The sequence below is a fragment of the Lithobates pipiens genome, unplaced genomic scaffold (genome assembly GCF_037356315.1).
Source record: "Lithobates pipiens isolate NorthernLeopardFrog02 unplaced genomic scaffold, aLitPip1_a1.2 Scaffold_22, whole genome shotgun sequence".
In the NCBI taxonomy this organism is placed as follows: domain Eukaryota; kingdom Metazoa; phylum Chordata; class Amphibia; order Anura; family Ranidae; genus Lithobates; species Lithobates pipiens.
Window position 1 is genome coordinate 13774424 of NW_027507784.1, and position 16177 is coordinate 13790600.

At 45.6% G+C, this 16177-nt stretch overlaps 1 protein-coding gene across 1 annotated transcript in view; it reads left to right on the forward strand.

Annotated features, from left to right (window-relative positions):
• LOC144000406 (uncharacterized) overlaps positions 1 to 16177 on the forward strand; it is a 114453-nt gene that overhangs the window by 15201 nt on the left and 83075 nt on the right. The window contains exons 4-7 of the mRNA XM_077494221.1: positions 1323 to 1345; positions 8849 to 8923; positions 12843 to 12917; positions 15657 to 15740. Coding sequence (XP_077350347.1) covers positions 1323 to 1345; positions 8849 to 8923; positions 12843 to 12917; positions 15657 to 15740 — 257 coding nt within the window. The remainder of the gene's footprint in view (positions 1 to 1322; positions 1346 to 8848; positions 8924 to 12842; positions 12918 to 15656; positions 15741 to 16177) is intronic.

The window sequence follows — 16177 nt, forward strand, 5'->3', positions numbered from 1 at the left end:
GTCTGCCCAAAGACGGTTGGTGGAGACCAGGAGGTTTTGGTTGCGGGCTTATGATTTTGGTGTAAGATAAGAAGCTCTGTCTTTGATTGGTTCAGCTGGAGGGAGTTGGTGGTCATCCAGTCCTCTATTGATTTGAGGCAGTTTTCAAGTTGTTGTTGGTGATCTTTTTTTCCATTGATCCGGAAATAAAGTTGCGTGTCGTCAGCGTAAGAGTGGAAGCAGAGATCTGAGCATCTGATGATTTGAAGGAGTGGGCGAATGTAAATGTTGAAGAGAACGGGTGACAACGGAGAGCCTTGAGGGACTCCGCAGGTGACTGCCCGAGTTTCGGAGAGGAATTTTCCTAGTTTCACTGTCTGTGACCGATTTCCTAGGAAGGACGCGAACCAATGGAGATCTATGTCTTGGACTCCGGCTACTTCTGTGAGGCGGACGAGTAGAGTATTGTGATCTATTGTATCAAACGCTGCACTTAGGTCTAGCAGTACGAGGAGACACGGCTCTCCGTCATCTGCCGCTTCGAGGGCGTCATCCCAAATCTTGAGGAGAGCTGTTTCTGTTCCATGACCCGGGCGGAAGCCTGATTGCAGCGGGTCCAGGAGCTTGTGAGTATCCAGGTGAAGTTGTAGCTGATGTACTACAGCTTTCTCCATGATCTTAGAAATGGTATTGAGGCTTGTAATTGGCCTACGGTTGTTTGGATCCTGAGGGTCCAGGTTTGGTTTCTTGAGTAGAGGTTTGACGATGCCTTGTTTGAGGATGCTGGGAACAATCCCTTCGTGGAATGATCGGTTTATGAGGTGGGTTATGGTTGGAGCCACGATGTCGGAGCATTCTTTCAGTAGTTTTGTGGGGATGATGTCAATGGGTGAGGTACTGTCACGCAGTTTATTAATGATGTTTTTTGCGGTGTCTACGGTAATTGGGGATAGTGAAAATATGCCTAAGCCCTGAAGAAGGGAGAAGCTTTCCCCTGAAATGTGTTGGTTGTAAGTGTTTTTCTCAAAGAATAAACATATTATATTAATAACCAAGTTATGTATCCAGTTTTACTAGTTAGTTTTACTAACTCCATACCCCTGAACAGTAATACAAGTGATATTATTTTTTTTTTAAATAAGTTTTGCTTTGTATGACACAACTTTATAAAGACCGATGATCTAATAGTTGCCCCCCCCCCAGTGTAAATGTTCGCTTTACTACAGTGTGGGACTGGAGATCTTTAGAAATGAACACTGAGCAGGAGAAATGATTACAAGTCAAGTTGTGTAAATCATCTGTCAAGTATCAATGCTCAACGTCTCTGTGTTTTGTCTTTACAGGAAAAGTAAAGTCCCGGGACACTGTGAGTATCCATGTATTGCTTTAAATAGAGTTGGCTAAATTATTCAGCAAGCCTCCATTTACTGGTGGTCACAATAGGCGTTTTCCTCAGGGTACAGTGCAGGTTGGCAGCCTTTGATTTTCTTAAATTTCTTAAATGGCAGTAAATGTGAACAAGCCCTGAGAATCTATTCCTAAACCCTTCGAAACAACATCATAGCCAGACAACTATTCTCCAGATTCCCCCCTTACATCAGAGTTACAAGCTTTCCCTTTACATCAGATTTCACAGAGTCCACCCTTACATCAGAGTGCTTCTCGTTCCTCCATAGATAAGAATCCACAGAGTCCATCCTTACATCAGATTCCCCCATATTCCTTTATAGATATGAATCCACAGAGTCCACCCTTACATCAGAGTACTTCACGTTCCTCCATTGATAAGAATCCACAGAGTCCACCCTTACATCAGAGTCCCTCATGTTCCTTTATAGATATGAATCCACAAAGTCCCCCCTTACATCAGAGTACTTCACGTTCCTCCATAGATAAGAATCCACAGAGTCCACCCTTACATCAGAGTCCCCCATGTTCCTTTATAGATATGAATCCACAAAGTCCCCCCTTACATCAGAGTACTTCACGTTCCTCCATAGATAAGAATCCACAGAGTCCACCCTTACATCAGAGTCCCCCACATTCCTTTATAGATATGGATCCACAGAGTTCCCCCTTACATCAGAGTCCACCACGTTCCTTTATAGATATGAATCCACAGAGTCGCCCCTTATATCAGAGTATTTCACGTTGCTCCATAGATAAGAATCCACAGAGTGCCACCCTTACATCAGATTCCCCCACTTTCCTTTATAGATATGAATCCACAGAGTCCCCCCTTACATCAGAGTACTTCAAGTTCCTCCGCAGATAAGAATCCACAGAGTGCCACCCTTACATCAGAGTACTTCATGCTCCTCCATAGATAAGAATCCACAGAGTCCCCCTTACATCAGAGTCCCCCCATGTTCCTTTATAGATATGAATCTACAGAGTCCCCCCCTTACATCAGAGTACTTCACGTTCCTCCATAGATAAGAATCCACAGAGTCCATCCTTACATCAGGTTCCCCCATGTTCCTTTATAGATATGAATCCACAGAGTCACCCCTTACATCAGAGTATTTCACGTTGCTCCATAGATAAGAATCCATAGAGTGTCACCCTTACATCAGAGTACTTCAGGTTCCTTTATAGATATGAATCCACAGAGTCCCCCCTTACATCAGAGTACTTCAAGTTCCTCCACAGATAAGAATCCACAGAGTGCCACCCTTACATTAGATTCCCCCATGTTCCTTAATAGATATGAATCTACAGAGTCCCCCCTTACATCAGAGTACTTCCCGTTCCTCCATAGATAAGAATCCACAGAGTGTCACCCTTACATCAGAGTACTTCATGCTCCTCCATAGATAAGAATCCACAGAGTCCCCCTTACATCAGAGTACTTCAGGTTCCTCCACAGATAAGAATCCACAGAGTGCCACCCTTACATCAGAGTACTTCATGCTCCTCCATAGATAAGAATCCACAGAGTCCCCCTTACATCAGAGTCCCCCATGTTCCTTTATAGATATCAATCTACAGAGTCCCCCCTTACATCAGAGTACTTCCCGTTCCTCCATAGATAAGAATCCACAGAGTGCCACCCTTACATCAGAGTACTTCAGGTTCCTTTATAGATATGAATCCACAAAGTCCCCCCTTACATCAGTGTACTTCACGTTCCTCCATAGATAAGAATCCACAGAGTGCCACCCTTACATCAGAGTCCCCCACATTCCTTTATAGATATGAATCCACAGAGTCCCCCCTTACATCAGAGTCCACCACGTTCCTTTATACATATGAATCCACAGAGTTCATCCTTACATCACAGTCCTTCACGTTACTTCATAGATAAGAATCCACAGAGTCTACCCTTACATCAGAGTTCCCCACATTCCTCTATAGATATGAATCCACAAAGTACCCCCCTTACATCAGAGTACTTCACGTTCCTCCATAGATAAGAATCCACAGAGTCCACCCTTACATCAGAGTCCCCCACATTCCTTTATAGATATGGATCCACAGAGTCCCCCCTTACATCAGAGTCCACCATGTTCCTTTATAGATATGAATCCACAGAGTACCCCTTACATCAGAGTTCCCTTTACATCAGAGTCCACAGAGTTCCCCCTTAAATCACAATTCCAAACATTCACTCTTACATCAGTGTCCCCTCCCTCCCACCCCCTTAAATCAGTTTCTGCACTCCCCCTTACCTTAGCATCCCCACTTTCCCTTACATTGGTGCCCCCCACCGTCTCACTCAGAGTCCCATTTTCAGCAGGTGGAGCACTAGGAGGTGGAGAAGGTCTGTACTCTGGAGAAAGAAGTTCCCTCCTCCTCTGAATGCTGGGGCCTTGGATAAACACTTTCTGGGTTATAATGATGCCAGATGGTTCGGGCAACCAATACCCTTGAAAGTGACGGACAGTGGTGGTGGGGGTATAACTGTGTTGTATATCCCAGGTTTATATCACAGGTTATGTACTGTCTTACCTACATGTTAAGGCAGTACAGCCAGCCCTCCTGTACTGGGCCTGGGCACCATCAGTTCAAAAGGGGGCCCAGGCACCTGCTGAGCAGGAGGTCTGGCTGTACTCTCTTACTGCAGACACAGATACTCTTCTGCCACCCTCTACAGCGATGACAGCTTCTCCTCCTCTTTCTCCCTCTGGCTGCACTACAGGGGGGTTGGTCCTAGCACATACGCCCCTTAAATCTGCTACCCTGGCCCCCCTGTGTGCCCACTTCCCTTGCAGCACTTCCGGCTTCTCTCCTCTTCTCTCCCGCTGGCTGTTGCTGCAGACGCATACACAGGGGGATGATTCAGGATAGAGAGTGGCGGAGGGGGGAAGGGACTAATAAATATGTAATTTACTGCCCTCTTCCTTTCTTGAATGAACATATTGAGCAATTGGTACCAATCTTTCCTGTGTCTATTCATCAACGAAGCAGAGTAAACTGCATTTACTATGCTTCCGTTTGTGAATGAACAGGAACAGGAAGCCTCAGAGCATTTCCTATTCCTTCAAATGTGCTGCCGAGAAAAGGGACTGATAATTCCTCAGTCAATTTCAGCCCGGGGGGGGCGGGGGTTGGCTGTCAGGTAGGCTGTATGGGTCTCCGTGATTTCTATCAGCAGCCCTGCAGCTGACTGTTGAGTTATTCTCGTGGACAGTTTCTCCCGTCCAAAGTATAAACATAAAAGTCAGTGCTACACCACATAGATAGCAGAGCTACAGTTTTATGTCTGTAATGTGGTTATGACTAAGGCCTTATAGGCTGAAACACGTCAACTGACTTAATCTGCATTTGTTTACTGTGGCGATTCAATAAAATGAAGACATTTTAAGAGCAAAAACCGGAGTGCGGATCATTTTTTCTACAGTTTCTCCCGTCCACAGACTAATTCTAATGAGAAAAACAGTTTGTTGTTTACAAACTGTCCATGAAAATACCGATAGTTGGCAACTATGCTTAGACTCCTGGAAGTGCTTATTATGGGGTTAATTCACTAATAGACTCTGCATTTTACAAGTTCAGTTGCTCAAGAGCTTAGTAAATGGGGTAAAGCTTCGATTTACAATGAATACCCAATCACATGCAAGGAAAAACAAGCTTTGTTTTGCTTGCATGTGATTGGATGATGGAAGTCAGCAGAGCTCCCCCCTCATTTGCTAAGTTCTGAAGCAACTGCACTTGCAGAGTGCACAGTCTATTTGCCTTCAGTAAATCAATCCCTATGTTTCAAGCTAAAAAGTTTCTGAGGTTGGATGTGAAGGCTTCCTTTCAGGAATATTCTTCAACAAATCTACCCCAGTACCCCAGATGTAATCTACCCCAGTACCCCAGATGTAATCTAGCCCAGTACCCCAGATGTAATCTACCCCAGTACCCCAGATGTAATCAACCCCAGTACCCCAGATGTAATCTAGCCCAGTACCCCAGATGTAATCTACCCCAGTACCCCAGATGTAATCAACCCCAGTACCCCAGATGTAATCTACCCCAGTACCCCAGATGTAATCTAGCCCAGTACCCCAGATGTAATCTACCCCAGTACCCCAGATGTAATCTAGCCCAGTACCCCAGATGTAATCTAGCCCAGTACCCCAGATGTAATCTAGCCCAGTACCCCAGATCTAATCGACCCCAGTACCCCAGATGTAATCTACCCCAGTACCCCAGATGTAATCGACCCCAGTACCCCAGATGTAATCTAGCCCAGTACCCCAGATGTAATCTACCCCAGTACCCCAGATGTAATCTAGCCCAGTACCCCAGATGTAATCTACCCCAGTACCCCAGATGTAATCAACCCCAGTACCCCAGATGTAATCTACCCCAGTACCCCAGATGTAATCTACCCCAGTACCCCAGATGTAATCTAGCCCAGTACCCCAGATGTAATCTACCCCAGTACCCCAGATGTAATCTAGCCCAGTACCCCAGATGTAATCGACCCCAGTACCCCAGATGTAATCTAGCCCAGTACCCCAGATGTAATCTACCCCAGTACCCCAGATGTAATCTACCCCAGTACCCCAGATGTAATCAACCCCAGTACCCCAGATGTAATCTACCCCAGTACCCCAGATGTAATCTACCCCAGTACCCCAGATGTAATCTAGCCCAGTACCCCAGATGTAATCTACCCCAGTACCCCAGATGTAATCTACCCCAGTACCCCAGATGTAATCAACCCCAGTACCCCAGATGTAATCTAGCCCAGTACCCCAGATGTAATCTACCCCAGTACCCCAGATGTAATCTAGCCCAGTACCCCAGATGTAATCTACCCCAGTACCCCAGATGTAATCTAGCCCAGTACCCCAGATGTAATCGACCCCAGTACCCCAGATGTAATCTAGCCCAGTACCCCAGATGTAATCGACCCCAGTACCCCAGATGTAATCTACCCCAGTACCCCAGATGTAATCTACCCCAGTACCCCAGATGTAATCGACCCCAGTACCCCAGATGTAATCTACGCCAGTACCCCAGATGTATACAAGACCCATGGAAGCATGCATGAAGCTAAAAGCCAGTTATGGCACCAAGAGGTCCAATCATTTACCTTTGTCTGATCACCTGATGAAAAAAATGTTCGTCTTTTGGAAGCAGTGTGAGTTTCAACGATTTGCTAAGGATGATATTTTATAGTTGCCTTCGTTATAAGTTATAATAAATCCCAGAAAGCTATAGATACACTAGGACAGCCTTTCTCAACCTTTTAAACCTAGAGGAACCCCAAAAATTATTTTCAGGTCTCAAGCAGCCCTTAGTAAAACCAATTTATCAGGGGTCAATAGGAACAATGCTCCTTATACTGGTGGCCAATAGGAAGAATGTCCCACTTAAAGTGGTGCTCAGTAGGGATGAGCCGAACACACCCCCCGGTTCGGTTCGCACCAGAACCTTCGAACGGACCAATAATTCGTACAAACTTTAGAACCCCATTAAAGTCTATGGGACTCGAACGTTCAAAATCAAAAGTGATAATTTTAAAGGCTAATATGCAAGATATGCAACAGACAACACCAGCAATAAGGGGTATCTTCAGGTGTATACTGTGCTGGAGGCACACAACACCCACTTTAACTCCTGCAGATGCCTGTATTAGAGAACACCATCAATAAAGGGTAGATACAGGTGTATACTGTGCTGTGCTGGAGGCACACAACACCCACTATTTCCTGCAGATGTCTGTATTAGAGAACACCAGCATAAAAGGGTAGATACAGGTGTATACTGTGCTGGAGGCACACAACACCCACTAACTCCTGCAGATGCCTTTATTAGAGAACACCAGAAAAAAAGGGTAGATACAGGTGTATACTGTGCTGGAGGCACACAACACCCACTAACTCCTGCAGATGCCTGTATTAGAGAACACCAGAAAAAAAGGGTAGATACAGGTGTATACTGTGCTGGAGGCACACAACACCCACTAACTCCTGCAGATGCCTGTATTACACAACACCAGCAATAAAGGGTAGATACAGGTGTATACTGTGCTGTGCTGGAGGCACACAACACCCACTAACTCCTGCAGATGCCTGTATTAGAGAACACCAGCAAAAAATGATAGATATAGGTGTATACTGTGCTGGAGGCACACAACACCCACTAACTCCTGCAGATGCCTGTATTAGAAAACACCATAAAAAAAAGGGTAGATACAGGTGTATACTGTGCTGGAGGCACACAACACCCACTAACTCCTGCAGATGCCTGTATTAGAGAACACCAGCAAAAAATGATAGATATAGGTGTATACTGTGCTGGAGGCACACAACACCCACTAACTCCTGCAGATGCCTGTATTATAGAACACCAGCAATAAAGGGTAGATACAGGTGTATACTGCGCTGGAGGCACACAACACCCACTAACTCCTGCAGATAGCTGTATTAGAGAACACCAGCAATAAAGGGTAGATACAGGTGTATACTGTGCTGGAGGCACACAACACCCACTAACTCCTGCAGATGCCTGTATTATAGAACACCAGCAATAAAGGGTAGATACAGGTGTATACTGCGCTGGAGGCACACAACACCCACTAACTCCTGCAGATAGTTGTATTAGAGAACACCAGCAATAAAGGGTAGATACAGGTGTATACTGTGCTGGAGGCACACAACACCCACTAACTCCTGCAGATGCCTGTATTAGAGAACACCAGCAATAAAGGGTAGATACAGGTGTATACTGTGCTGGAGGCACACAACACCCACTTTAACTCCTGCAGATGCCTGGGAAATGAACACTGTCCCTGCCTATCTTGCTCTTTCCCTGCACGCCGGAACACACTACACAAGGCCGCCGCGCTGGCGGCCTTATAAAGTGTGGGGCGTGTACTAAACCCCCTGAGCTATAATTGGCCACAGGCATCCTGCCTGTGGCCAATTGTGGCTCTCCTCGCTGCCGGCGCTGTGACTGGCCAAGCATGCGGGGTCACAGTGCATGCTTGGCCAATCATGAGCCAGCAATGCAGTGCAATGGTGTAGTGCATTGTGGGCTGTTTGTGCCACACGAATTTGGTGTGAACGGTCCACAAAGTTCTGAATTCGCCGAACAGACGAACGGCCGATGTTCGAGTCGAACACCAAGCTCATCCCTAGTGCTCAGAATGCCACCCTTAAAGACAGCTAAAACAATATTTTGCGTCATGCTGCTGGCTTTGCTAAGTGTTGCTGAACCTTAAACTCTGGAGGCACCATAAAAAAAGGTGGTTCATCAGCCACAGCTCAAGGAACCCCTAGCAACCTCTGGAGGAACCCCGGTTGAGAATGGCTGCATAGGATATAAAGCCTATATATATATATTCTATTTCCTACCTTCACTTTGCATTCTTCTGTATATGGTATCCCAAGTGCATTCAGGTGGCATTGTTATTTTGATCCTACAGGTACCATTTCTGGTGGTTTTGGCTTTATCAGGGATTATGTGCCAAGAAATGTATCGCTCACCAGATGGTAGAAATGTAAGTAAGACTTTATTCTCTGTATGAATCTTGGATGGAAAAGGACCTGGGGGTCCTAGTAGATGATGGGCTCAGCAATGGCATGCAATACCAAGCTGCTGCTAACAAACAGAATATCGGCATTAAAAAGGGGATCAACTCCAGAGATAAAACAATAATTATCTCTCTCTACAAGACTCTGGTCCGGCCGCACCTGGAGTATGCCGTCCAGTTCTGGGCACCAGTCCTCAGGAAGGATGTACTGGAAATGGAGCGACTACAAAGAAGGGCAACAAAGCTAATAAAGGGTCTGGAGAATATTAGTTATGAGGAAAGGTTGTGAGCTCTGAACTTATTCTCTCTGGAGAAGACGCCTGAGAGGGGATATGATTTCCATATATAAATACCGTACTGGTGACCCCATAATAGGGATAAAACTTTTTTTTGTGGAAGGGATTTTAACGAGACTCATGGCCACTCATTAAAATGAGAAGAAAAGAGGTTTAACCTTAAACTACATAGAGGGTTCTTTACTGTAAGAGCGGCAAGGATGTGGAATTTCCTTCCACATGCAGTGGTCTCAGCGGGGGGCATCAATAGTTTCAAGAAACTATTAGATAAGTGACGGAACGACCACAACATACAGGGATATACAATGTAATACTGACATATAATCACACACATAGGTTGGACTTGATGGACTTGTGTCTTTTTTCGACCTCACCTACCATGTAAATATGTATGTGTCCCCTATGGTAACCAATCAAACTTACAGAATTAAGCTTAAAAATAACTGCATCAAAAAGAGGAAATACATCATATAAACCTAAATACAAAGGTCAGTGAAATAAATTTTTGTTTTTGGCACACCATATCACACCACAATGTATGGCCATTGAGCAATGGGGGGTTATTTACGAAAGGCAAATCCACTTTGCACTGCAAGTGCACTTTCAAGTGCAGTCACTCTAAGGCCGCGTACACACGCGGGGACTGTTCGCTCAACTTTGTCCGTCAAACAGTTTCAGCGGACAGTCCGCTCAAAATTAGCATGGACGGACTTGCCCACACACGACGAACGAACAGTCCGCTGAAACCGTGCGCGATGACGTGAACGGCACGTACGACGGGACGAAAAATACGACGTCCTATACACTGCAATGCAAACTTCGGCGTGTAAATCCTTTCTGAGCATGCGCGGAACTTAGTTTGACGAACAAGCCTACACACGAGGGGACTGTTCGCTGAAACAAAGTTTCAGCGGACAGTTTTTCGGAATTTCCGAAAAACTTTGTTCAGCAGACTGTTCGCTGAAACTGTCCGCTGAAAGCCCACACACGAGCGGACTGTCCGCCGAAACACTGTTCAGCGGACAAAGTTGAGCGAACAGTCCCCGCGTGTGTACGCGGCCTAAATCTAAGGGGTAGATCTGAAATGAGTGGAAGCTCTGCTGATTTTATCATCCAATCATGTGCAAGCTAAAATGCTGTTTTTTATTTTTCTTGCATGTCCCCCTCGGATCTACAGCGACTGCACTTCCAAAGTGGATTTTCCTTTCGTAAATAACCCCCAATGTGTCAAATGTTGCATTGTCCTCCTCCATGCACAAAGACCTCCATCACCTCCTTCTCACTCTCCATTAGGATCACTGAAAGAAAAAAAAAAGGGAGTCACAGGAGGTTAAAAAAAATATAAGTCCAGTGAAATAATTTCTTGTTTGGTAGCACTGAGGCCCACCTTGGCCCTAAACAGGGCTGGACTGAGACAGAAATTTGGTTCTGGACTTCATCTAGACCGGCCCACTTACATTTTGAGTGTACCATCAGCACCCCCTTACATCAGAGTGTCCCATGAGCACCCCCTTACATCAGAGTGTTCCATGAGCACCCCCTTACATCAGAGTGTCCTGTCAGCACCCCTTACATCAGAGTGGCCCACTGAGCCATCGGCCCACCGGGAAACTCCCGGTAGTCCCAATGGCCAGTACATGCCTGGCCCTAAAATCCAACAGTTTTTTTTTTCTAGTATATAAAAACTTGACATGGAAAGTCACATAAAGTTAAATATATAAAATATAGCTTAAAGAAACAAGCTAATAAAAAAAAAAATAGACACATTAGCCAATCACAGTAATTATTATTATTATACAGGATTTATATAGCCCCAGCAGTTTGTGTGGTGCTTTACAACATGAGGGCAGACAGTACAGTTCCAAATAAGATGGTTAGGAGGGCCCCGCTCATAAAGAGCTCACAATCCAATAGGGTGGTGCAAGTGGCACAAAAGGTAATAAATGTGAGGGATGAGCTGATAAAAGTTCAGTTGTTAGTTGGAGGGAGGTTAGGCTTGCCTGAAGAGATAGGTTTTTAGGGATCGCCTAAAGGTGGACAGAGTAGGAGATAACGGGACAGACTGAGGTTGAGTAATCCAGAGGATGGGGGAGGCTCTGGAGAAGTCCTGAAGATGAGCATGGGAGGAGGAGACAAGAGAGCTAGAGAGCAGAACGTCTTGGGAGGAACAAAGAAGAGGGTTTTGGGTGATTTTTTTCGGAGACAAGATTGGTGGTGTAGCTCGCGGCAGAGTTGTGGATGAATATTGTTGTTAGTATGTTGAATGTAATTTGCTGAGCAATCGGAAGCCAGTGGAGGGATTGGCTCAGAGGGGTGGTAGGCACTGAGCGGTTGGTGAAGTAGATGAGTCTGGCAGCAGCATTCATGATAGGCTGAAGAGGGGAGGAGCCTATGGAGAGGGAGGCCTATGAGAAGGGAGTTGCAATAATGAAGGTGAAAGATAACAAGGGAGTGAATGAGTAGCTTTGTGGTTTCAATAGTTAAAAGTCTACAAGATTTTGACAGTGATTGGACTTGGGGCCAAAAGGACAGGTCAGAGTCTAGGATTGCACCTAGTACCCTGGCATGAGGAGAGGAACTGATAGTTATATTATTGATCTGGATGGAGAAGTCAGGGGAAGGGGCACGGGCAGGGGGGGGGGAATATTACGAGCTCGGTTTTAGAAAGATTGAGTTCCAGGAAGTGGTGTGACATCCATACCGATATGTCAGTTGGTAAGTTAGTAATGTGAGATGACTGAAGGGGTGAGGCGAGGAGAAGAGAGAAAGATGTGGGTGTAATCATTGTAGAGATGATATTGGAAGCCATGGAAGGTTGTCAAGTGGGAGAAGAGGAGTTGTGGATAGAGAAGAGAATGGGTCCATGAACTGAGCATAGGGGTCCCGTACAGAAAAAGGAAGTTGAGAGGAGGAGACAGAGTTATAGGTAACACTGAAGGAGAGCTAAAGTAGATCGGAGGAAAACGAGGATAGAGAAGAATCTTGGAGGCCAATGGAGTAGAGTTTATTGAGGAGGAGTGGGTGGTCAAGAGTATCAAAGACAGCAGAAAGGTCTAGGAGTAAGAGTATGAAGTAGTAGTTGGTTTTAGCATTTAGTAAATGAATAGTAAATGAATAGTGAGTTTAGCAAATTTAAGACTGTAAAGACCAAATAGGTTGTTTTCAGTAAAGTAGGAGCTCAGACGGTTGTAGATTTCTTCCAGGTGGCACTAATTTATTGATGATTCACGGGATCCGTGCATGAGCCAACAGCCTAATGAGAATATATATTGTATTGACAGCTCCTCAATGTGTCCCGAACCATCTACTTTCTTATCTTTTCTCTACTGCCATATTTGTGCCAATTTTGCCCTCACCAATGCCTATATCCTGTTCTAATGACGCCTAAACACTTAAAGGTTTGGCTTTAGTCTTTAGTCTTAGTTCTCCCCCCTTCCCTCATTACTGCCACCCCACACCTTAGGGTTCTCCTATACACCTCGTATTGTGGTCTTGATAGGCCTCTTTCGTCTGTAGCCGCCTGCACTGAGTATTAGGTCACTTCTAAGTTGTTCTAATTATTGTGCGTTATTATTTTTTTCCACACGCAGTGGTTTCTTGCCAGCTTTTGGACAGTTGGGGCCTTCAGGGCTTACTTCAGGAAGCCATCGCAACTCTTTTGGTTTGTAAGTATGCAATGACTGTCTCATAAAGTGATCAAAAAACGTACTTTACCTTTACTGACTGAGCCAAATCCTCCTTCATTAGTGTCTCGCTCGCTCCCCCTCCCAGACACTGCAGCTTAGGCCCCTTTCACACTGGGGCGGTTTTCAGGCGTTACAGAGCTAAAAATAGCGCCTGTGTAGCGCCTGAAAAAACCGCCCCCTTTCACTCCAGTGTGAAAGCCGGAGGGCTTTCACACTGAAGCGGTGCGCTGGCAGGACGGTGAAAAAAGTCCTGCTAGTCGCATCTTTGGAGCGGTGAAGGAGCGGTGTATTCACCGCTCCTAAACCGCTCCTACCCATTGAAATCAATGGGACAGCGCGGCAATATCGCCGGCAAAGCAGCGGCGCTTTGCGGGCGGTTTTAACCCTTTTTCGGCTGCTAGCAGGGGTTAAAACCACCCTGCTAGTGCCCGCAGACCGCCGCTAAAACGACGGTAAAGTGCCGCTAAAAATAGCGGCGCTTTACCGCCGACGCCCGAACCGCCCCAGTGTGAAAGGGGCCTTACAGTAGGAGGATTTCAGCAATGCAAGCAGTGCTGTCAATCCAGAAAGCAGTGGGCAGATCCAGGTGCTGATTATCAAGCTACAGGCTTGTGAGAAAGCTGATAGTCTTACCCCTGCAACATTTTTTCCTCCCACTTTAGTGCAAGCAGTCACAGCGTTTAGGAGAGTGGAAACCACCCTGTGTATTCAGGAGCAGTGCAGCATTGTTGCCACTCCACGTAAACTTAACCATGGGATCAACAAGTATTTGCAGGACTTGGCATGGGGGGGCTAAGAGAAAGCTGTGAGTGCAGATAGACATATCATTAAGTGCTGCAAGATATCACAAGAGTTTTTCTTAATTTACTCTTAAAAATGGTTGAATACCTGGATGCTAAGAAAGTGAATAACCTACTTGGCTGAAAAAGACGCCTTCCCACATGGAACTGTTTCTGGAATTAACATGTTTCACAGTGACTGTGTCTATCTCTGCCTGTTCCTTCCAAGTTACTTTTTCAATATTTAGTCACAGTTTCTTCATATAATGATTCTGTATAAGATGGGTAGTGATTTCTGCCTCCATAACACAAGGTTCATTGGACACTCGGGCTCAGGAGACACAGAGGTCTCTGGAGGCACAGGTGCAGTGGGTTCACTGGAGACACAGAGGTTACTTGAGACACAAGAGTGCTGGGTCCACTGGAGGCACAGGTCACTGAAGACACAGGTCAATGGAGTTCTAGGGTCACTGGAGACACAGGTCACCAGAGTGCTAGAGGCACTGGAGATACTTGGGTCATTGGAGTGCAGTGGTCTCTGGAGGCACAGGAGTGCAAGAGTCCATGAAGACACAGGTGCACTGGGGTTACTGGAGACAATGGGGTGACTGGAGTTCTAGAGGCACTGGAGACACTTCAGTACCTGGAGTGCAGGATTCTCTGGAGGCACAGGAGTGCAGGGGTCTCTGGAGGCACAAGAGTGCAGGGGTCTTTAAAGGTACTGGTGAACTGGGGTTATTGGAGACACTGAGGTCATCAGAGTGCAAGTAGCACTAGAGACACTTTAGTAACTGGAGTGCATGGGGTCTCTAAAGGCACTGGTGTACTGAGTTTTCCAAGGTGCAAGTGGCACTGGAGATACTTGGCTCACTGGAATGCAAGAGTCCATGAAGACACAGGAGCACTGGGGTTACTGGAGACAACAGGGTCACTGGAGTTCTAGAGACACTGAAGACACTTCAGTAACTGGAGTGAGGGGATCTCTGGAAGCACAGGAGTGCAGGGGGTCTCTAAAGGCACTGGTGAACCGAGGTTATTGGAGACACTGAGGTCACCAGAATACAAGTGGTACTAGAGAAACTTCAGTAACATAGGTTGGACTTAATGGACTTGTGTCTTTTTTCAACCTCGCCTACTATGTATCTACTGCATGTAAGTAACTGGAGTGCAGGGGTCTCTAAAGGCACTGGTGAACTGAGGTTACTGTAGACACCGAGGTCACCAGGGTGCAAGTGGCACTGGAGATACTTGGGTCACTGGAGCGTAGGGTTCTCTGGAAGCACAAGAATGCAGGGGTCTCTGAAGGCACAGGATCTTTGGAGACACTCGAATCACCAGAGTGCTAGGGCCACTGGAGACACTTGGGTCTGGAGAAATGCACTTAGCTGGGTGTGGAGAAATGCACTTAGCTGTTAAAGATGGCACCTAAGAGCTGATTGACTGTGGTGGTGGTACTCCGCATGTAACCCTGAAGTGCCATTGAAGAGGAGACCCAGTGCTGGACTTAGAATGAGTTGAGTGTGACAGACCTAAAATACATCCATCCTTACATCCCTTAGACCAGTGATTCTCAACCAAGGTTCCGTGGAACCCTAGGGTTCCTCCAGAATTTGCTAGGGGTTCCTTCAGCATTGGGCAATTTCTGCCTCTCGGATAAGTTCCCACTCACACAATTGATCTTTTTAGCTATCTGTAAGGAGGTAATTCTTCCCAATGACCACAAATGTAAGGACCATTCTTCCCACTGACCATCACACTAATGTATCATGAGTTGTAGATTTCTAATTTTTAGCAGGGGTTCCCCCCCGAGACCGGAGAACTATTTCAAGGCTTCCTCTGTGTTGAAAAGGTTGAGAAAGGCTACCTTAGACGTTAAACGTTATAATTCCGTATTGTTTGTCTCTGATGTTTTTTATACAATGTAACTCTATACTCCTAGCTTCCCTGGATTCATTCCATGTTCTCCTGGATGGAGACCCTGGTCAGTGCGCACAACTTATACTACAGACGCAGCATCTCTAATGTAAGTTTAAGTTGAATATTTCCTGTCTGTCCTTCTCAGGTACTGATCTCTGTGATACCCAAGATAACACGATCACTGATTGGCCTTTCTAAAGTGTCTTCTTTCAAAAAAAGCCTTTAAAGTGATATTAACCACTTGCTTACCGGGCACGTAAACCCCCCTCCTGCCCAGACCAATTTTCATCTTTCAGCATTGACGCAATTTTAATGACAATTGTGCAGTCATACAACCCTGTACCCAAATTAAATTTTTATAATTTTTTTCACACGAATAGAACTTTCTTTTGGTGGTATTTGATCACAGATGGGGTTTTTATTTTTTGCTAAACAAACAAAAAAAGATGGAAAATTTTGAAAAAAAAAAAAATCACGTTTCATAGTTTGTTATAAAATTTTGCAAACCTGTAATTTTTCTCATTCATTGATATGCGCTGATGA